Source organism: Delphinapterus leucas, chromosome 9 (assembly GCF_059928025.1).
Source record: "Delphinapterus leucas isolate spDelLeu-1000000601 "Yukka" chromosome 9, BTC_Dleu_Yukka2, whole genome shotgun sequence".
NCBI lineage: Eukaryota > Metazoa > Chordata > Mammalia > Artiodactyla > Monodontidae > Delphinapterus > Delphinapterus leucas.
The window spans coordinates 28166513-28190168 of record NC_143137.1 but is presented as its reverse complement, the minus strand read 5'-3'; the positions used below and the strand labels follow the sequence as shown (position 1 = coordinate 28190168).

At 39.6% G+C, this 23656-nt stretch overlaps 1 protein-coding gene across 2 annotated transcripts in view; it reads right to left on the bottom strand.

Moving 5' to 3' along the window:
• Positions 1–23656, bottom strand: part of CADPS2 (calcium dependent secretion activator 2) — a 497272-nt gene that overhangs the window by 30486 nt on the left and 443130 nt on the right. For both annotated transcript variants that reach the window (XM_022582192.3, XM_022582255.3), the window contains 2 exons: positions 8766–8849; positions 8627–8659 (listed from right to left, as the gene is read on the bottom strand). In XM_022582192.3, coding sequence (XP_022437900.2) covers positions 8627–8659; positions 8766–8849 — 117 coding nt within the window. The remainder of the gene's footprint in view (positions 1–8626; positions 8660–8765; positions 8850–23656) is intronic.

Sequence of the window (23656 nt, the reverse complement as noted above, 5' to 3'; positions counted from 1 at the left end):
GTTAACAATACACTATGCAAACACTGTCATGGTGTCTATTTAACAAGGAGACAAATTTTTTTTTTTTTCCCCCTGCGGTACGTGGGCCTCTCACTGTTGTGGCCTCTCCCGTTGTGGAGCACAGGCTCCGGACGCGCAAGCTCAGCGGCCATGGCTCACGGGCCCAGCCGCTCCGCGGCATGTGGGAATCTTCCCGAACCGGGGCACGAACCCGTGTCCCCTGCATCGGCAGGTGAACTCTCAACCACTGCGCCACCAGGGAAGCCCTCCCACTAGGTTTTAGTCACTGATCCTAGTTCTATCCTCTTGATTGATACAGACTGAGGCTTCTTTAAATGGGAACTCCATGTATTAAACATGACTCTCTTGTCTCTTAGCGTTTTCCTCTCTCAAGGATAATATTCCAATTTCCCTTTTTTTCTTTATAAGCCATTATTTCCAGATCCCCCTAACCATGCTGGCTGCTCTCTTCAAAAGGAGGTAAAGTAAAAATTATATGTCGCTTTTAAAAGACTACAGATGGATTTTCCCACAATAACACAGATGTGAACAAGATAGTATAGAGCAGAATGATTATTCTTTAGAATCTGGACACTAGATTTATTATAATCAGTAATAATGTATGATGACAACTAACATTTATTGATCACTAATTTCATTCCAGGAATCCTGAAAAGTACTTAACATATTTACAACAAGCCTAGAAGTGGTATAATTCTATTTCCATTCGATAAAGTAATTGATGTCCACATGGGTATATGCCTATGTCCAAACTCATCTAATTATGGACATTAAATATGTGCAGGTTTAAATATATCAATTATACCTTAATAAAGCTGTAAAAAAAAAAAAAGGAAACTGATGCCCAAGGTCATACAGATACTGAGCAAAAGTGATGGAGCAAGGGTTCAAACTCAAGCAGTCTGGCTCCTGAGTTTGGGTTTGTAACGTCTCTGTTGTACTACCTCGTGTTTGTTTTGTTTTGTTTTTTTAAGCAGCTACTTTACATTATGGTCTCACTTAATTTTTCATACAACTTTTTAACATACATTGCTATCATCTATATCCTCCCTACCTTATAGGGAGGCAATATTTTTTGGGGGGTGGTTAGTTTTAATATTCTACTTTAAATCTACTGAAGTTTTGGGTTGGGCCTAGTGTTCACGTCTGTAAAGCTAAAGTGAATGTTTTCATGCTGGTCCTACATCTACTATAGCCATTCTCCCTTCCCCTCTCTCAGATCTGAGTTCCCTTCATCTAAGTTACTGCTGAGCAGGGGGAACAGATTCACCCCCTCGAAGTCTTGTTTTTCTTAAATGTCTAAGGGCTTTGCCACCATGAACATTCCAAGGTTCTATGATGGAGCCTTGAACTGTGCAACTACAACAGGAACTGCTCTCCAGAATAGGGTTGTTTAACCAAGAAAAAATCTATCAAACCATCCAAAGGTCACAGTTTATCACCCTGATTAGAAAGATATCACGGGGGTGGGGAGGGGTCGGCTACTAGCTTCTTTGCTAAGAAGCAGGAGATAATGAAATTCACTTCTGTTCAGGAACATACTGATGATTTTTCTCTTATGTATGATATTTTTTCTTTCATAAAGAAGTGTCATGAAAGTACAGATTACAAAGATACATAAGACTATGTTCATAACATGTTATATTTAAATGACTTGATTTGAATCATTTTCTGTTATTGACTCTTTTTTAACATCTTTATTGGAGCATAATTGCTTTATAATGTTGTGTTAGTTTCTGCTGTATAACAAAGTGAATCAGCCATACATATACATATATTCCCATATCTCCCCCCTCTTGCGTCTCCCTCCCACCCTCCCTATCCCACCCCTCTAGGTGGTCACAAACCACCAGCTGATCTCCCTGTGCTACGAGGCTGCTTCCCACTAGCTATCTATTTTACATTTGGTAGTATATATAGGTCCATGCCACTCTCTCACTTTGTCCCAGCTTACCCTTCCCCCTCCCCATGTCCTCAAGTCCATTCTCTACGTCTGTGTCTTTATTCCTGTCCTGACCCTAGGTTCTTCAGAACCTTTTTTTTTGCTTTTTAGATTCCATATATATGTGTTAGCATACGGTATTTGCTTTTCTCTTTCTGACTTACTTCACTCTGTATGACAGACTCTGGGTCCATCCACCTCACTACAAATAACTCAATTTCGTTTCCTTTTATGGCTGAGTAATATTCCATTGTATATATGTCCCACATCTTCTTTATCCATTCATCTGTTAATGGACCCTCAGGCTGCTTCCATGTAGTGGGATTGCTGGGTCGTATGGTAGTTCTACTTTTAGCTTTTTAAGGAACCTCCATACTGTTCTCCATAGAGACTGTATCAGTTTACATTCACACCAACAGTGCAAGAGGGTTCCCTTTTCTCCACACCCTCTCCAGCATTTATTCTTTGTAGATTTTTTGATGATGGCCATTCTTACTGGTGTGAGGTGAGACCTCATTGTGGTTGTGATTTGCATGTCTCTAATGATTACTGATGCTGAGCATCCTTTCATGTGTTTGTTGGCAATCTGTATGTCTTCTTTGGAGAAATGTCTATTTAGGTCTTCTGCCCATTTTTGGATTGGGTTGTTTGTTTTTTTGATATTGAGCTGCATGAGCTGCCTGTATATTTTGGAGGTTAATCCTTTGTCGGTTGCTTCATTTGCAAATATTTTCTCCCATTTGTTATTGACTCTTATACATCTTCAGCTGTGCTATAATTATATGGAATACCTGACAATCAAGTATGTACTAGGATCATGAATTCCTCCTTCTCTTTTGTGTTAGGAATGCCACTTGATATCATAGATAATTTTATATTTCTAACGCTTCATTTCATAAAATGTATTTTTTATTTTTTGCTTTTTCAAAATTTCAAAAATGAGATTATTTGCTAGAAGATGTTGTTCATTTCTCTGAAGAATTTTTTTTCTAGCTCTTTACCTTACCATCATCTTCTAAGTGACATTTATGGGCTCTGTTGTTTCTTGGATGGAATAGGACAGAGATCTAGAATTCACAGAATGATAGAATATCACAGTTAGAGGGACTAATGCAGTTTATATAACTTATTCATCCATTTTATAGATAACTAAACTGAGGCCACTGAAGTGAAGTAATGCCCAGGGTCATACAGTTAATCCAAGGGCATAGAGCAGCATAAGAGGAATTAAACCTCAGGTATTAAGTCCTAGTCCATTGCCTTTTAATTTTTTTAAATTTTAGAATAATTTCAGATTTATAGAAAAATTGTGAAGATTGTATGGAGAATTCCCATTTACTCCCCACTAAGTTTCCCCTATTATTAATATCTTACATTAGTATGGTATATTTGTTACAATTAATGAACAAATAATGATACATTATGAACTAAAGTCTATACTTTATTCATATTTCTTTAGTGTTTACCTAATGTCCTTCTTATGTTCCATGATCCTGTCCAGAAGACCTCATTACATTTAATTAGTCATTATGTCTCCTTAACCTCTTCCTGTCAATTTATAAGACTTTCCTTCTTTTTGATGATCTTGACAATTTGAGTACTGGTCAGATATTCTGTAGACTGTCCCTTTATTGGGATGTGTCTGTTGTTTTTCCTCTGATTAGACTGGAGTTATAGGCTTCTGGAAGGAGACCACAGAATATTTATCAAGAATAAATATTATCTATATAATTTATCACTGTTGATGTTGACCTCAGTAAACTGGCTGAGGTAATACTGTCAGGTTTCTCCCTGATAAATCCATTCTCCTCACCCTCCTTTTCATACTGTGCTCTTTGGAAGGGAGTTGCTATGTACAGCCTTAAGGAGTACGGAGTTATACTGTCTCCTTGGAAGTAAAGTATCTACATTATTTATTTGGAATTCTTCTGCTTGGGAGATTTATCTTTTCCATTTCTTTTTTTTCTGGCAGCGCCGCATGTAGGATCTTAGTTCCCTGACTAGGGATCGAAACTGCGCCACCTGCATTGGAAACACCGAGTCCTAACCACTGGACCACCAGGGAAGTCCTTCCCCCATTTATTTATTTATTTATTTAATTTTTGGCTGTGTTGGGTCTTTGTTTCTGTGCGAGGGCTTTCTCTAGTTGCGGCGAGCGGGGGCCACTCTTCATAGCGGTGCGCGGGCCTCTCACTGTCGCGGCCTCTCTTGTGGCGGAGCACAGGATCCAGACGCGCAGGCTCAGCAGTTGTGGCTCATGGGCCCAGCTCATGGGATCTTCCCAGACCCGGGCTCGAACCCATGTCCCCTGCATTGGCAGGCAGATTCTCAACCACTGCGCCACCAGGGAAGCCCCCCCCCCATTTATTTATTCAGTCAATCATTCACTTACGTCAGTATGGACTAACAGATATATATTTTATACTTTGTGTTATAAGCTAACACTACCTAATTTATCTGGTTGCTGAACTTACTCTAGCTCAGGCCATTGGGAGCTCTCTCAGGGGTCTCCTGGGTCCCTTTAACATATCTCCTATCACTGTGGGTTTTTCTTTCTAGACACTTCCTTACTTTCTCTCACACATATATAAGATGCTCCAGGCTCATCTTGTGTTTCCTGCCCCAGTCCTAGTGTCAGCCATTTCTTCAAGGAATCCTGGTTCATTTTACTGGAGATTAGAGACCACGATCTGGGCACTGGGTGTGCTTGTAGCTACTGGGATATCACTGCTTCTAGGCTCTCTCAGCTAACAAACCAAGGAAATATATGTGTATATACTAACCGTGCATATATGTATATCTAAAAATATCTCTATATGCAACCAGCTCTATCTATATTAAGCTAAAGACAAGTTCACACTGATGGCTCCAACTCCAATCCATTACCACAGGGATAATTCTAGCCTCTTCCTCTTGTTTTCTTCAACATCTCACTCCATGGGAAACTTGGCTCCCACCAGCCACCACCCTTTACTTAATTGTTCAATTCCATTATACACGTAGAGTGGTTTCTGAATTGTTAACCTGGGAGGAAACACTTTCTCAACAAGAGTACAATGTTTATGTACAGTTCCTTTTTCCTTTATTTTTACATATGCCACCCATTTCAAAAGTGACTCAGATCAGCACTTTTTTCCTTCAACTTTTTTTAGTGAGGTTATTCCATACATTTGCAGTAGGGTTTAGATTATTTTATCACAGTCTCCATCCTAGGATCCCATGATATCCTAATTGATTTAAAAAATTTTTTCATATATTCAGGTTCAATTTTTGTGCTATAAAGTTAGGACTTGACAGAAGCATAGTGTTTTATATCTATCATTACTGTATTACATGGAACAGTCTCACTGCTCCAAAAAGTTCCCTTGGCTTCACCTATTCAAGTCTCCCTGACCTTGAACTTATGGTAACCATTAACCTGTTTGTAATCTTTATACAGTTTATTTATAGTTTTTTAGATGTAGTTTTCCCTTTTAGAATGTGATATAAATGATATCATACAGTACGTAGCCTTCTCAGACTGGCTTCTTTCACTTAGCAATATGCCTTTAAGATTCATCTATGTCTTCGTGTCACCTGATAGCTAATTTTTCTTCTTCTTTTTCTTTTTTTTGCTGACTAGTACTCCAATTGTATGGATATACCACTGCTTGTTTATCCATTCACTGACTGAAAGACATTTTGGTTGCTTCCAATTCTTGAATATGAATAAAATTGCTATGAACACTTGTGTGCAGGTTCTGGTTGTGGACATATGTTTTCAAATCAGTTGGATAAATACCCAGAAGTGCAATCAGTGGTTTGCTAAAGACTATATTTAGCTTTGTAAGAAACTGCGAAATGGTCTTCCAAAATGGCTGTACCATTTTGTATTTCCACCAGCAATGAATGAGAGTCCCTACTGCTCTGCATCCTTGTCAACATTTTGCTACTGTCAGTTTTTAAATTTTAGCCATGCTAATAGGTAATAGTATCTTATTGTTTTAATTTTCATTTCTCTAATGACAAATGATGTTGAGCATCTTTTCATTTGCCTATTTGATAGCTATATGTCTTCACTGCAATGTCTGTTCTTATCTTTTGACCATCTTTTAATTGGGCTGTTTGTTTTCTTATTGTTGGGTATTAAGAGTTCTTTGTACATTTTAGATACAAGTCCTTGATCAAATATATGTCTGTGGCTTGTCCTTTCATTCCCTTAACAGTGCAGAGCAGTCAATTATTAAGTCCAACTTACAATGTTTTTCTTTCATGGATGCTTTTGGTGTTGTATCTAAAACCTTATCACCAAACTTAAGGCCACAAATATTTTCTCTATGTTTTCTTCTAGAAGAGTTTTATATTGTAGTTTGCATTTTACAGGTAGGTTTTTGATCAGTTTTGAGTTAATTTCTCTGAAAGGTGAGCCAGTGTTGTTGTTTTTTTTTCTCATAAGGTTCTCCTTAAAAGACTGCTTCAGAAAGGTATCTTGCTGGAGTTTTAGCATAAACAAATAAACAAACAAACAAAAACAGTAACAGCCAACAGCACCTCATAGCTTTTGAAGTTAATGCTTACAGACGTCAATAATAGAGGTGTAATGTCTGGATCTAAGGGAGAAACTCTTCCTATAGCAATCTGCCATGGCCAGACCATATCTATGGTTTAGTATGCTTTGCTCTGGGTGGCAACTTGATTTAATAGTGAAATTGGTAAGCTGGAATTCATCTAGAGAGCAATTGGTATGATAAAGAGTCTGAGTACAATTGTTACAGCTGTTTTCATGATATGTCTATTTCCGTATCTCTTTTATTCCTAGACACTGAACAGCTTGTGGGCAGGACATATATATATTTTCATCATACATGCCCAGAGTCTAGCACTTAGTACGTGTTAAATAAGTATTTAATTAGTGAATTCAGTGAAGAAGTTAAGGATGTTTAATACAGAAAATAAGAATTCCTCAGACAATATATCCCTTTGAATAGCCACCATATCTCTTGGGAAGAGGATGTATGATAATTATCAACAAATATTTGAAGGGCTATCATGCAGAAAAGGGATTAGAACCAAGACAGAATTCACAGAGGTACAGAATTTCAACTCATTATACATAAGAGGAGGCTGTCTTATGGTGAGCCTGCAATCACTGAAAAAATTAAAAGAGCTTGACTGAATCTTTGTGAGGGCTATCAGGAGAGGGGGCTTCTGCATTGAGAAGGAGAGTGTATGAACCACTTCCTGTGTCTTTCAATGCTGAAGCTCTATGGGCTCTAACAGATCTAGTACACAGTCAAATAAAGAATTTCAAAAGCTCTAAGAACAGAAATAATTATGGTGTCCTATTCAAAATTAAAAACAAAAATTTGTGATTCAAAATTTGTAATTCAAAATTAAAAACAAAAATCTATATTATAAAGTATTTGCTAGGAATTCCAATAAAATTCATGTGTTCCCATGATTACTTGTCTTTTTTTTTCATACAGCGAGTATAAACCATTCCCCCTTAATTCTCCCTTTCTCTCTTTCATGCTGTTCCTTTGCAGGACCATACAAATGTGATTATTTCTGCTTATTGCCCAGTACTGACTTTCTGATTCTAGGTACAAGACAAGGAGTATGCCAAGACTTCTTTTGGAATCATCTGTAAAACTAAAAACAAACAAACAAAAAACTACTCTGAAGAAACCCCAGGCAAAGGCAGGAAAGTCCATGGCCTTTTCGTTTAAAATGTTCATTTATAATAACTATAGCAGCAATAAACCTGGAGACTGTCTAGTCCATAGTATAAAATGCAGTTATGCATTTCAAAAATAAGAGCCACCTACAACTGATATACAACGCTTGCCAGCTCTCAAACCACTAACATTCATAATGATGATCTAGCGATGGTGATGCTATTCAAGTACAGCCTTAATCAAAGATGAGATGACTTATATTCCACTTAGTTTTAAATTTTAAGTTTCTTCCCATTGTGCTCTAATTCTTTGAAAATTGATACACGTGCCAAAACACATGATTAAACAGAACATCTTAGGCCTTGATCATATATACGTGATAACAGAATTTAAGGCAAAAGCTAATTTGTTAATGACTATCAACTTACAAATGCTGTACTAACTTGTTGATTATATTTATCACATGAATTTTTTTTCATTGTAGCTAAGTAAGTTTCATACTTTCCTCTCATGGTATCTTAATTGTTGAACAAATTTACAGGTCACGCATTATTTCCCAAGAATTCTGTGAAAAACCAAATGTTGAACTAAGTGAATATTGATTTATTTATAACACTTCTGTATTCAGAAAACTAGTTCTTTGATTCAACAGGTCTTGATTGTTACTTTAACTCCTATAAGAAACCTGTTAGAGCTTTCATGGAAAGGGAAGGAGAGTGAACCTTTTCCTATAAGTAATGTGAGTCATTTTCTCCCCCATCCTAGAGCTGCCACTGAGCTGATATGTTCTCATGAGGAACTGACCTCCCCAAGTTACAACGGAAAAGGTACACTGAAATAACCTTGCCAGGCCTTGTTATGAGGGTTAGTGCTTGCTTAAGAAAAATAAACTGCTCCCTGAGGCAATGATGCTAGATTAAAGATTTGAAATAAACCCGTGGTGAACCATAATTATTTTTTTAAAGACTTATTTATAATTTTAAAAAGCAGATAAAAAAATACTTACTGGAACATCAACATATTTTGCGGCTGCTTTCACCTTAAGTGGAAAAGAGATAATTATGAGAATTATTTTCTTAACTGTTTGATAAGTACTGTGACAGCAGTCAAAAGACAGCAGAGGAGAACTCATTCAAAATACTCACAGTGAATGACAGAATGGATGAAAAGAAAGTGCCTTCATCATATCTTGACAGCTTAGACAACACCCCTTCCAACACTGAAACAAACTAGAATACAGTTTATAGTGAGTATTTAGGATAGTGCTGTGCATACAAACAAATAACGGGGCAAACAATTCTTGGACCAACTTCTCCCGTGGCACAAAAATCTGAAATGTATAAACTGACACAATGACAAAATCTCATTTTGAAGATGAACTCTAAGGTCCTTTTACATTGCTGGAAAAAATACGCACATTTTTTAAGATAAAAGAACAATGTGTAATAGGAGTCTGGTTACTACGTGTGAGATGACTTAAACCATTAGTAAAAAACTTTAAATCCCTGTGACTCTTCCTTAATATAATTTTCAACTCCAATATAGATGTTTATAAGTCCTCATCACAAGAAAAACTGTTGTAACTATGTATGGGGATGGACTTATTTTGGTGATCATTTTGCAGTTTATACAGATATCAAATCACTATGCTGTATACCTGCAACTAACATAATGTTGTATGTCAATGATACCTCAATAAAAAAAATAGAGAGATGTTTCGAGGCAACGATGGTCAAGCTTCATCAAATTCCTTTCTATCATATAGCACTCGACCATTCCCCAACTTTTTCTATCTACAGAAGAGGTTGAATGACAAAGAACAGATAATGAAAAGGTGTAACATTTGGGGCCCTTGTAACATTGAAATGAAGTATGATACATCAGCTAACGAGTATTCACCAAGCAGTTCCAATTGGGACATGTAAGGATCATCCCTGCTTTCAGAAGCTCACAAAGTAGTTGGGGAGCTCAAACAGATACACGCACTGCAGAGTACAATGAAAAGAGCACCAGACTGAGAATATAAATCCTGATTCTGTCATTGACTGACTGCTATGTGGGCTCCAGCCAACCAGTGCACTGGTTCCCCCATCAGTCAAAGGTGTGTTTGTGTTGGTGGGACGGGTATGGAATTAAAATTGTCTTAAGAGTTTTACATTTCTAAAATTTTATACTTCTATGAAATGAGACTTAAGACATATATACTGTAATGTAATTAAAAATGTGGAGAATTTTATTTCATTGAGCAGAAACACTGAGTTCTGGCATGAAGATAAATAAAAGATATTAATAAGGATCTACTGCCCTACATCTTTCCTCTTTAGAAGCAAAATAATATGCACTATTGACAAATTATACCTTCCCAAAGGGAAAATACCGACAAGGTTTTTTAAATACAAAAAGGGAAATTAATGAAGGCTGGTTTTTGTTCACACAGCAGCTTCTTCAACAAAGGGATAATAGTTCTAGGGACACACCTTATTGGTCTCTGGTGAGCAGAGAACTCGCTGAGAGTGCACAGGAGATAATCTTTTCTCTATGGCTGGTCAATTACTGCAAAATAGTTTATGCAAAAGAAACAAAAACTTCCCTGCAGGTTTCTCCATCACATCATTTGAGACATGATGTAAGAACACAGAAACAAATTCATGTGAACTGCTGACTAAAATTTTATTTTTATTAAAGAATGAGAACTATGTATGGTTGGTTAGTTATCCTTGGGGATACAAATAGCAAAATACATAAAATTACAAATTGCTCACAACTAAAAGTCAGTTTAGCACTTTCCTCCTGCCCATTAAGATTTCTTACCAACCACAGCTGGCTACCTCAACTTGCTGTGGTTGGCAAAGACCCAGAAGACCTATACTCCAGGCCTATGACCAGGGGAAGGGAATGCCAAACTTAATGGCCCTCTGCGGAAAATGCCTCATCTCTTGTAACTCAAATCTTGAAAGCCAGTGTGGGATGGGTGATATCATTTGCCACGAGGAGAGAGACAACGTGAACCACTGAAGGCTCTAGCATAGCATCTGGTTCTTGGTGCCTTCAAGTGAGTATTTGTTTACACAGGTGAGTGATGCTGAGGGACTAGGCAAAGTAGAGGCAGATCCTGTGGATGGATTTAGAAGACCTTAGCTCGAGTTGAAGCTCTGCCGCTCTCTGGAGGTGAGACAACGGTCTGGACATTCAGCTTCTCTAGCCTCAGTGTACTCATTAGTAAAACGGGGGGATGTCGCTGCTTTGCTCACAGTAAGGACGGTGCGAACATCAGCAGAGATGATTTAGGTGAAGGGACTGTGAAAATGGCAACACACTACGAGATGTAAAGAATGAATATTATCGGTATGATGAGTCAAATCACTAACCATTATATATCTAAAAACCTACACATGTTAAGTCACAAGTTAACGGAGGTAGCCTTGGGATTGTTTAGTGATAAGGAGAAATAATGCATTTGGTTACCAGAGAATGCGTCTAATTCAGTGACGTGATATCTATGGAGGCAGGATAGAGTTGATGCTGTAAGTCAGAAGACCCATGTCGGAATCCCATCTGTTTCAAGGTCATGTGGCTGACAGTAGAGGAGGGAGGCTTTGGACACAGGTGGTCTGGCTCCAAAGCCCGTGTTCTTTGCCATCACACTACAGAGTTGTAAGCATTAAATGACACGACATAACTAATGTGCCTAGCATATAATAAGTGCTCAATAAATGCTATTTTCTTCTTCTTATTGAGCACCTAATATGGGAAATACAAAAAAAAAAAATGAGTCTTAGACCCTTCCCTCCAGGAATGCACAAACTAGTAGGAGAGACAGACGTGTACACAGTTGGTCATGACACAAGGCAGGAAGTGATGAGGGACAAACAGTGTAACTGAAACTGACTTCCACTGGAGGATACTGGGTAAGCTTCGTTTGCATGGTGGCACAGGGGCTGAGCAGCAGGGTAGCAGAAATCGAGTGGCTAAAACAACACTTGGGGAAGCCCATTAGCAGATGACCTTAGGGCAGAAGTTGCCCCACTGTGGCATCTGACAACCTGTCTGGCTCGTCTTCTCTTTAGAGTGTGAAGGAGCACCAGGTTATATCCCACGAAGTCTAGTGTGTGCACCTGCTGCATGCATGTCACAGCATTCTTGGGCTCCATTTTTTTTTTTTTTTTTGTTATGCGGGCCTCTCACTGTTGTGGCCTCTCCCGTTGCGGAGCACAGGCTCCGGACGCGCAGGCCCAGCGGCCATGGCTCACGGGCCCAGCCGCTCCGCGGCATGTGGGATCTTCCCGGACCGGGGCATGAACCCGTGTCGCCTGCATCGGCAGGCGCACTCTCAACCACTGCGCCACCAGGGAAGCCCCTTGGCCTCCATTTTAACAATAGTGTAGAGCCTCTCCCTGGGATCCTCCCTACCCCAAATGGTCCCTGGGGAGGCCCAATACGGCAGGGACTCTAAGTGCTTACATGGCAGTGAACAGCGACTGCACCTCTGGGACCAACCACGTGAGCCATACAGTTCCAACAGGAAGGTTTTCTTTGTAAGATTTCTGTCAAGGCACACGTGGTGGAAGAGCTACCTTAAAACCCAAAATCTATGCACAAGATTGACTAATAATGATGTAGTTTCCATCTGGCTTTTAATTGTAGAAGGCAGCAAGATTCTAAAGAAATCCAGCTAAATGCTGGGTTTAGTTGCTGTGTCTTTAACTGCTTCCTGTGAACTTTCTCTGTACAGCTCAGGGAGGATATAAATACTTACAGGTTTGCCTTGCGCTCCCTGTTCTCCTGAGGGTGTCAGGTTGGAACGAAACCCTGTAATCTCTGTTTCCCTGCTTTTTATTGCGGATGTCATTTACTGGGTTTGTTTGAATAATATTTAGCGCCCAAAGTCTGTCTGGGTCATTACCAACTTTGCCTCATTATGTACACTCTCAGGGAAATTAAAGATGAAGGTATGTTGAAAGGACTGGTAGAATGAAACATGAAGTATGCCACAAGGCATGTCGGTTTAAATTTCCTGCTGGATTTTAACAGGGTATAGGATTCATTTTCCTACATGTATGGAAAGTAGAACGACAAATTCTGAGAAGTGATAGGAACGATTCAGCTGTAGATTGGTGGATTCAAAACACGCAGTTCTTACTTTTTTCAACTGAAATTTCAGGAAGTAAACAAGGAATATTTGCATCATTTACACTGCAAGTTATTAAATCTTCCACAGAAAAAAGATGCATCCATAAACAAGACTAATCATGAAAAACTAGGTGTATTTTGGAGCGGGGGAGGATAAATAGGGCTGGAGATATCTATCAGATGTTTTATTTTTGTTTGGTACAATCAGGACTGACTAGTACTGTTAAAAATCCACCTGGAACCAGAATGTCATGGATTGGAAAAAAGGTTTCCTTCCCTGAACTGGAATGTTAATGTTATGATACAATGGAAAATAATCCTCACTTCTCCCACTGTGTATCCACGTCCTCTTTGAACCTTTGTTCCAAATGACTCCGAAAAGGTCCTTCCAGATGGTCCAGATCGGTATTGAGGATGGACAGGATCTGACAGCACGTATTTATACGACATGCCTTGTTCTGCACAGTATCTCAGACAACTTCCAAAACAGCACGCCTAGCCCGGATGTTGGTGAAGTCTCCACATTCCTCTCATTGTTCCTTTCTCCCTTGTCTCCCAAATAGACTGAACTATGTTAGTTTGTATTTCTTTTCTTCTAATTACTCCTAACAGTGCATGTTATTCCTTTCAAGCACATTCTTGGGTTTCAACAGTTGTCTTCTGAATACATTGTCTTGATCCAAACAAGTAAATTTAACCAAGTTAACTTAATCAGACTGAATTGGTGGTGGTGGAGGAGATACTTTAATTGCATCATCTAGACAGTCAGGTCAGATTTGTCCTCTGTCCCTCTTAAGAGAAATTCAGGGGAAAATATTCTAGGTTATTAAAAAGCATAGGTGGGGCTTCCCTGGTGGCACAGTGGTTGAGAGTCCACCTGCCGATGCAGGGGACGCGGGTTTGTGCCCCGGTCCGGGAGGATCCCACATGCCGCGGAGCGGCTGGGCTCGTGAGCCATGGCCTGTGAGCCTGCGCGTCCGGAGCCTGTGCTCCGCAACGGGAGAGGCCACAACAGTGAGAGGCCCGCGTACCGCAAAAAACAAACAAACAAAAAAAAGGTGTTGTGGTATGTACAGGTATTTAAACCTACATACCTATATATCTATATATGTACTTAGTGAAAAAGTATATACTCTTTCCTAAATCCCTTTTTGCAATAGTTGAGAATTCAGGAAGTTGAATATACTGCTATGGTCTTTTAATTCATACCCAGAATTTACTGAGCCCCTGTTACTGGAGTGCATCGTGAGAGTAATCACTTTCTCACTCTTTGCTCTGTTGACCATTTCCTCCAAGCAGTTCTTTCCCACAGCCTTCCCAGTTGTTCTTTAGCATCCTGATGTTGCACACAATGAATTCCACTCTCACCTACCTGACTCACAGCTGTCCCACATGATTGCCTGCCCAAGCTGGTCCCACAGTGTGTATGCCTGCATGTAACAAATATCGAAGGAAATATCCACAGAGCCTGGACATATAAAGGGGACATGAGAAGGCTGCAGTGAAGCTCCCATTCTTTTCCTCTCTGATCTTGCTGAGTGCTGTGTGCTGTTGTGCAAAGATGACAGGCTTAGGGCTACAGGGTCCCGTCCCGGCTCCTCCGCCAGCCACTGTAAAACCGTGGGCCTTTGTTTCCTCATCTGTGAACAAGGAGACTGGACTCTGGGTGGATCAGGCCTGCCTTGGGAGATGGGGCTACACAAGTAAGCTCTGGCCTGCTTCCCCTCCTCAATCAGAATAGCTTTGCTTCCACCAGTGTTGTATCTGGGGTGCCACCTAAGATATATCTGAAGACATTAAATATATCTCATAAACATCATAAAAGTATATAGAAATATGTCTTATAAACATTACAGAAGTGTTTGAAAAGTCTCTGTTAGACAATCTCAGGGTTCTCTTCCAACTCTAGCATCGTGTGTGCTATGGGACTTCAGAGCCTGCAGAGAAAAGATGCAGGTCCCTGGAAGCCTCCATACACAAACATATAGAAAGATCTTTATTTATTTTTTGATGTGGACCATTTTTAAAGTCTTTATTGAATTTGTTACAATATTGCTTCTGTTTCATATTTTGGGTTTTTGGCCACAAGGCATGTGGGATCTTAGTTCCCTGACCAGGGATCGAACCCACACACCCTGCACTGGAAGGCGAAGTCTTAACCACTGGACCTCCATGGAAGTCCCCAGAATTTTTGCTTTAGACTGAGAAAAGGCTGTAGGTTTTCTTCTCATCCAGTATGCCTGCTTTTTTTTTAATGCGGAAACTGAGTCATGCAAGGAGACCCAGCTGGTAACATGAAGAAACAGGAATGGAGTCCAGTTCTCCTGAGCCTCCCACAGTTTATCTGACTGAATTAATTCTAATATAAGGCAGCAATAAATATAGCATTTCTTGTATCCTTTCCTTGGCAAGAGTTAATGTTCCTGCCTTCATTTTTTTTTTCTTGGTAAAAATTATCTATGTCCTTTTCTGGATAGAAGCTTCTTTTTTGTTTTTGTTTTTGCCTTCTTTAAAATGGTTTTTATTTCTTCCATTTCATTTCTCCATGTCTTCCACAGGAGTTCCACTTATAACATATATACCTGAGAACAGCAGCCACTGATAGAATCATGTTCAATGGCTGAAATCTTATAATCCCATTGGTATTTTCATCCCATATCCTTCCTGTGAACTCCAGCCCCAAATACCTAAATATCTGAATGTCCCCTTGCTATCTCCTCCTTCAGGTATCTCAGAGGCAGCTCAATTCCCCCATGTCCAATACTGACATGGGTTGTTCCCTCCAAATCTGTCCCTCTTCCAGGGCACCCTGCATCACCGAATGGCACAACATCCATCTCCTGCTGCAGGCTATAAACCTAGAGGTAATTGTCAACGTTTTCCCTTCTCTCCCCATTACTAACCCCTTGTCTTAGTCTTCCCAGGCTGCTATAACAGAATGCCATAGACTAGGTGGCTTATAAACCACAGTAACTTCTCATAGTCTGGTGGCTGAGAAGGCCATAGTCAAGGCGCTGGCAGATTTCATGTCTGGTGAGGACCCAATTGCTGGTTCATAGATGATACCTTCTGGCTGTGTTTTCACATGGCAGAAGGGACTAGGGAGCTCTGTGGGGTGTTATTTATAACAAAGTGAATCAGCTATACGTATACATATATCCTCATATCCCTTCCCTCTTGCGTCTCCCTCCCACCCTCCCTATCCCACCCCTCTAGGTGGTCACAAAGCACCAAGTTGATCTCCCTGTGCTACGTGGCTGCTTCCCACTAGCTATCTATTTTACATTTGGTAGTGTATATATGTCCATGTCACTTTCTCACTTTGTCCCAGCTTACCCTTCCCCCTCCCAGTGTCCTCAAGTCCATTCTCTACGTCTGCATCTTTATTCTGGTCCTGCCCCTAGGCTCTTCAGAACTTTTTTTTTTTTTTAGATTCCATATATATGTGTTAGCATATGGTATTTGCTTTTCTCTTTCTGACTTACTTCACTCTGTATGACAGACTCTAGGTCCATCACCTCACTACAAATAACTCAATTTCATTTCTTTTTATGGCTGAGTAATTTTCCATTGTATATATGTGCCACATCTCCTTTATCTATTCATCTGTCAGTGGACACTTAGGTTGCTTCCATGTCCTGGCTATTGTAAATAGTGCTGCAGTGAACATTGTGGTACATGACTCTTTTTGAATTATGGTTTTCTCAGGGTATATGCCCAGTAGTGGGATTGCTGGGTCATATGGTAGTTCTATTTTTAGTTTTTTAAGGAACCTCCATACTGTTCTCCACAATGGCTGTATCAATTTACATTCCCACCAACAGTGCAAGAGGGTTCTCTTTTCTCCACACCCTCTCCAGCATTTACTGTTTGTAGATTTTGTAGATGATGGCCATTCTGACTGGTGTGAGGTGATACCTCATTGTAGTTTTGATTTGCATTTCTCTAATGATTAGTGATGTTGAGCATCCTTTCATGAGTTTGTTGGCAATCTGTATAACTTCTTTGGAGAAATGTCTATTTAGGTCTTCTGCCCATTTTTGGATTGGGTTGTTTGTTTTTTTGATGTTGAGCTGCATGAGCTGTTTGTATGTTTTGGAGATTAATCCTTTGTCAGTTGCTTCGTTTGCAAATGTTTTCTCCCACTCTGAGGGTTGTCTTTTCATCTTCTTTAGGGTTTCCTTTATTGTGCAAAAGCTTTTAAGTTTCATTAGGTCCCATTTGTTTATTTTTGTTTTTATTTCTATTTCTCTAGGAGGTGGGTCAAAAAGGATCTTGCTGTGATTTATGTCATAGAGTGTTCTTCCTACGTTTTCCTCTAAGAGTTTTATACTTTCTGGCCTACGTTTAGGTCTTTAATCCATTTTGAGCTTATTTTTGGATATGGTGTTAGGGTGTGTTCTAATTTCATTCTTTTACATGTAGCTGTCCAGTTTTCCCAGCACCATTTATTGAAGGGGCTGTCTTTTCTCCATTGTATATTCTTGCCTCCTTTATCAAAGATAAGGTGGCCATATGTACGTGGGTTTATCTCTGGGCTTTCTGTCCTGTTCTATTGATCTATATTTGTTTTTGTGCCAGTACAATACGGTCTTGATTACTGTAGCTTTGTAGTATAGTCTGAAGTCAGGGAGCCTGATTCCTCCAGCTCCATTTTTCTTTCTCAAGATTGCTTTGGCTATTCGGGGTCTTTTGTGTTTCCATATAAATTGTGATATTTTTGTTCTAGTTCTGTGAAAAATGCCACTGGTAGTTTGATAGGGATTGCACTGACTCTGTAGATTCTTTTGGATAGTATAGTCATTTTCACAATGTTGATTCTTCCAATCCAAGAACATGGTAAATCTCTCCATCTGTCTGTATCATTTTAAATTTCTTTCATCAGTGTCTTATAATTTTCTGCATATAGGTCTTTTGTCTCCTTAGGTAGGTTTATTCCTAGGTATTTTGTTCTTTGTGTTGCAGTGGTAAATGGGAGTGTTTCCTTAATTCCTCTTTCAGATTTTTCATCATTAGTGTATAGGAATGCAAGAGATTTCTGTGCATTAATTTTGTATCCTGCTACTTTACCAAATTCATTGATTAGCTCTAGTAGTTTTCTGGCAGCATCTTTAGGATTCTCTATGTATTGATTTGAGTCTTCTCCCTTTTTTTCTTGATGTGTCTGGCTAATGGTTTATCAATTTTGTTTATCTTCTCAAAGAACCAGCCTTTACTTTTATTGATCTTTGCTATTGTTTCCTTCATTTCTTTTTCATTTATCTCTGATCTGATCTTTATGATTTCTTTGCTTCTGCTAACTTTGGTATTTTCTGTTCTTCTTTCTCTAATTGCTTTAGGTGTAAGGTTAGGTTGTTTATTTGACATTTTTCTTGTTTCTTGAGGTAGGATTGTTTTGCTATAAACTTCCCTCTTCGAACTGCTTTTGCTGCATCCCATAGGTTCTGGGTCGTCGTGTTTTCATTGTCATTTGTTTCTAGGTATTTTCTGATTTCCTCTTTGATTTCTTCATTGATCTCTTGTTTATTTAGTAGCATATTGTTTAGCCTCCATGTATTTGTATTTTTTACAGTTTTTTTTTTTCTGTAATTGATATCTAGTCTCATAACATTGTGGTCGGAAAAGATACTTGATACGATTTCAATTTTCTTAAATTTACCAAGGTTTGATTTGTGACCCAAGATATGATCTATCCTGGAGAATGGTCCATGAGCACTTGAGACACAAGTGTATTCTGTTGTTTTTGGATGGAATGCCCTATAAATATCAATTAAGTCCATCAGGTTTAATGTGTCATTTAAAGCCTGTGTTTCCTTATTTATTTTCATTTTGGATGATCTGTCCATTGGTGAAAGTGGGGTGTTAAAGTCCCCTACTATGATTGTGTCGCTGTCAATTTTCCCTTTTACGGCTGTTATCATTTGCCTAATATACTGAGGTGCTCCTATGTTGGGTGCACAAATATTTACAATTGTTATATCTTCTTCTTGGATCGATCCCTTGATCATTATGTGGTGTCCTTCTTTGTCTCTTGTAATAGTCTTTATTTTAAAATCTATTTTGTCTGATATGAGAATTGCTACTCCAGCTTTCTTTTGATTTCCATTTGCATGGAATATCTTTTTCCATCCCCTTACTTTCAGTCTGTATGTGTCCCTAGGTCTGAAGTGGGTCTCTTGTAGACAGCAAATATATGGGTCTTGTTTTTGTATCCATTCATCCAGTCTATGTCTTTTGGTTGGAGCATTTAATCCATTTACATTTAAGGTAATTCTTGATATGCATGTTCCTATTACCATTTTCTTAATTGTTTTGGGTTTGTTTTTGTAGGTCTTTTCCTTCTCTTGTGTTTCCTGCCTAGAGAAGTTCCTTTAGCATTTGTTGTAAAGCTGGTTTGGTGGTGCTGAATTCTCTTAGCTTTTGCTTATCTGCAAAGGTTTTAATTTCTCTGTCGAACCTGAATGAGATCCTTGCTGGGTAGGGTAATCTTGATTGTAGGTTTTTCCCTTTCAACACTTTAAATATGTCCTGCCACTCTCTTCTGGCTTGCAGAGTTTCTGCTAAGAAATCAGCTGTTAACCTTATGGGGATTCCCTTGTATGTTATTTGTTGCTTTTCCCTTGCTGCTTTTTAATATTTTTTCTTTGTATTTAAATTTTGATAGTTTGGTTAATATGTGTCTTGGCGTGTTTCTCCTTGGATTTATCCTGTATGGGACTTTCTGTGCTTCCTGGAGTTGATTGACTATTTCCTTTCCCATATTAGGGAAGTTTTCAACTATAACCTCTTCCAATATTTTCTCAGTCCTTTTCTTTTTCTCTTCTTCTTCTGGGACCCCTATAATTCGAATGTTGGCGCGTTTAATGTTGTCCCAGAGGTCTTTGAGACTGTCCTCAATTCTTTTCATTCTTTTTTCTTTATTCTGCTCTGCAATGGTCATTTCCACTATTTTATCTTCCAGGTCACTTATCCGTTCTTCTGTCTCGGTTATTCTGCTGATTCCTTGTAGAGAATTTTTAATTTCATTTTTTGTGTTGTTCATCGTTTGTTTGCTCTTTAGTTCTTCTAGGTCCTTGTTAAATGTTTCTTGTATTTTCTCCATTCTATTTCCAAGATCTTGGATCTTCTTTACTATCATTACTCTGAATTCTTTTTCAGGTAGACTGCCTATTTTCTCTTCATTTGTTTGGTCTGATGGGTTTTTACCTTGCTCCTTCATCTACTGTGTATTTCTCAGTCTTCTCATTTTGCTTAACTTACTGTGTTTGGGGTCTCCTTTTCACAGGCTGCAGGTTCGTAATTCCTGTTGTTTTTGGTGTCTGTCCCCAGTGGGTAAGGTTGGTTCAGTGGGTTGTGTAGGCTTTGTGGTGGAGGGGACTGATGCCTGTGTTCTGGTGGATGAAGTTGGATCTTGTCTTTCTGGTGGGCAGTACCATGTCTGGTGGTGTGTTTTGGGGTATCTGTGAACTTATTATGGTTTTAGGCAGTCTCTCTGCTAATGGGTGGGATTGTGTTCCTGTTTTGCTAGTTGATTGGCATGGGGTGTCCAGCACTGGAGCTTCCTGGTCGTTGAGTGGAGCTGGGTCTTAGCGTTGAGACGGAGATCTCTGGGAGCGCTCTTGCTGATTGATGTTACCTGGGGCCGGGAGGTCTCTGGTGGGCCAATGTCCTGAACTCGGGTCTCCCACCTCAGAGGCTCAGGCCTGACACCTGGCTGGGGCACCAAGACCCTGTCAGCCACATAGCTCCTGTTGCTTGAGGATCCACATTTCTTCTGGAAAGGACATAAATCTGGCAATCTCACTTCAGGCCTAGCCCATCCACCTTTTCTCCCTTTGTGCTTAGTCTGTTTCACTTGCTCATAATGGGCCCCACACAGAGGACTTGCCCCCGGCCTTCAGACCAGAGCTCCTCGTGAAATGGCTGGGCCGACACCTCAGCTTGGGATGTGCACTGAAGCTCCTCACAGGACACTCAACTCCTGTGGGGTGTTTTTTATAAGGCCACTAATCCCATTTATGATGGCTCTAACCTCATGACCTTATCACCTCCCAAAGGTCCCACCACCAAATACCATCACATTAGGGATTAGGTTTCAACATATGAATTTTGGGGGGACACAAACATTCAGTCTATGGCACCCTGCCCATTGTATATCTTAAATGTCTTTGGACTAGTCCAATAGAGACCAGTGTTATAGCCTCCTTACTACTCCCTCTCAATCTGTTTGCTGCGGGCAATCAAATGAATTGTCTTACAATGCAAATATGATTAACTCTATACCCCTACTCCCTGCCTCTCCAACCATTAAGTGACTTCTCATTGCTCTAATGATGAAGACATTAAACTCCTCAGGCCTGTAGTTGGGCTTTTTTTTTTTTTTTTTTTGCGTTCCACGGGCCTCTCACTGTTGTGGCCTCTCCCATTGCGGAGCACAGGCTCCGGACGCGCAGGCTCAGCGGCCACGGCTCACGGGCCCAGCTGCTCCGCGGCATGTGGGATCTTCCTGGACCAGGGCACAAACTCGTGTCCCCTGCATCGGCAGGCGGACTCTCAACCACTGCGCCACCAGGGAAGCCCTGTAGTTGGGCTTTTAACCATGATTCCATACTACCTCTCAGGTACAGAAATCATCAGCATATAGTTAAACCAGAAGTGTGAAAGTCACAGACATATATATAGAATGAATTCAAAAGAAGACTAAAGATGGAAACCCAAGAATCCCACCATTTAGCTGCTAGGTGGAGAGAGAACATAGAGATGGAAAGCCAAGATCTTTTCTAGGCATGGGAAATGTGTGTGCAGGTGGGACACATCCTGTTGAGTGTTACATGTGATTAAGAGCCCTGGATCATTCTCAAAATATTTGTAAAGACATGTGGATAAAAGGAGGATGCAGAAGTTGAACTTAAGAGAAGAGATGAAAAGAATGTAGCAAACGTATTTCTCAATATGCACAGAAGAATTGAAATATGGGCAGAAACATTTGGGATACAATACAAGGAATTCACTATTTTATGCATCTACTCTATATTGAATTAATTAATATGCTATAAAAACGTCTAGGACACAGCTCTTAGAATTTTCCAGAATAAAGACAGTTAATGTAGAAGTTACATATTTTAATTTTTAGTCTTTTGCTTTTTACTGATTTCCTGGAGATCTGGAATCAGCAAATGCACTGGATTAAGAATCTGAAACTCAAAGGTTTGAATCCCAACTCTTGCACTTATTAGGTGTGTGACTCTGATCAGTTTACTATACTACTTTGAAGATTACATTCCTCTCTGTGAAATAGGGTAAGTCCACCCATTCCATAGGTGCTATGTAGTTTGAATTAAATAACATATGTATAATAGCTGCTTCACAGTAGGTACTCCATAAATACCTCCTTTAAAAAAATCATTTCTTCTTTGGTGAAGATAAATGGGAACATACTATCTAAGGGGTTGTCTTGTTTTTAAATATACTGAAGTTTTAAGGTAGTTTGCATGTCCATCTAAGTGGAGGGTCATCAGAGCAGTGGTTCTCAAAGTCTGGCTCAGGGACTCCTACATCAAAATCACCATGGTGACTGGTTAAACATGCACATTCCTGCCCTTCTTCCAAAACTTCTGGAAAGCAGGGCTAAGGCATCTGTATTTTAAAAAGCTCTCAGGCAATTTTTTGGCATGTTAACATTTAAGGATTGTATTACAGAATCTTATTCATCTTTGTTTAATGAAATAAAATGCACCATTGTCATCTTTGATGGAAGCTTAAGACAGTTGTCAAAACTATCAAATTAATTTATTTTATTCTTTTCAACTAAAGATTATTAAAAAGTGCCATTTGACTGCAGGAGAATGGATCCAGAGAGAAAAACTATAATCTAGACCTGATTTCTAAATATAATAGCTAGTTCCATTAGGCTATATAAGTTAAAATTAATTACAATTAAGTAAAATCAAAATTTCAATTCCTCAGTTGCACTAGCCACGTCTCAAGTGTTCCACAACCACATGTGGCTACTAGTTACCATACTGGATGGTGAAGGATAAACATTTCTATCATCACAGAAAGTTCTATTTCATAGTGCTGATCTCTAGGACACCATTTCCCAGCTTGACTCAAATATACTATTTTTTCAATTAACCAGGTGCATTTGATATAGAAAAATTTAAGTTTTTTACTTTGCCAGAAACAAATGCAGAAATGATGTATAGACCTTCCTGCCTTTTCTGCAACCCTTCCTCCCCTTCACCCCAAACCAAAACTCATTGTAGCCTTTTTGCCTTGTTGCCTATTTAACCCTTTATCAACTGCATGCTTGCAATTCAGTGGCTCTCTTTATGTACCCTTCTCACAGAAGACAACTTCCACAGGAGAACTGTGCTGATGGGAAGGCTCTACCCGGATAAAATTTCCCTGGATGGCTCGCCGACAATAAAGGTGCAGGGTTAACTATGTCTGTTCTATGGGCTGTAAACTCCTGGGCTGGGCTCCGGGGAGGGCGGGAATCTCATGGTTCTTCCTGTAGGAGCTTCATTCTCCAGTGATCCACCTCTTCCTCTACCTCCCAGATGGCTTTCCTGTTAACACTTCCCCTTTCCCCCTGCTGGTGAATTTGTGTTGTAAGTGTAGGTGTTCAGTGCTGGGGTAGAAGCTGGGGGGCAAGAACAAACTGGGGAGGTGGTGCAGTTCTAAAATCCCCTTTCTTTGTGACTTATTTTCTACCTCAAGACCTGTTACCAGAGAATTAGGAAGCACAAAACAATTTGAACCCCACCACCCCTGAATCAACTATAATCCCGCCACCTAGATAAAAGCTCTATTGGTACTGTGGTGTTTATCTGTCTTTTCTCTATGTGATGACAATTCAGATCATAGTTTACATTTCTAAATAGTCAGCTTTTTTCCCACTTAC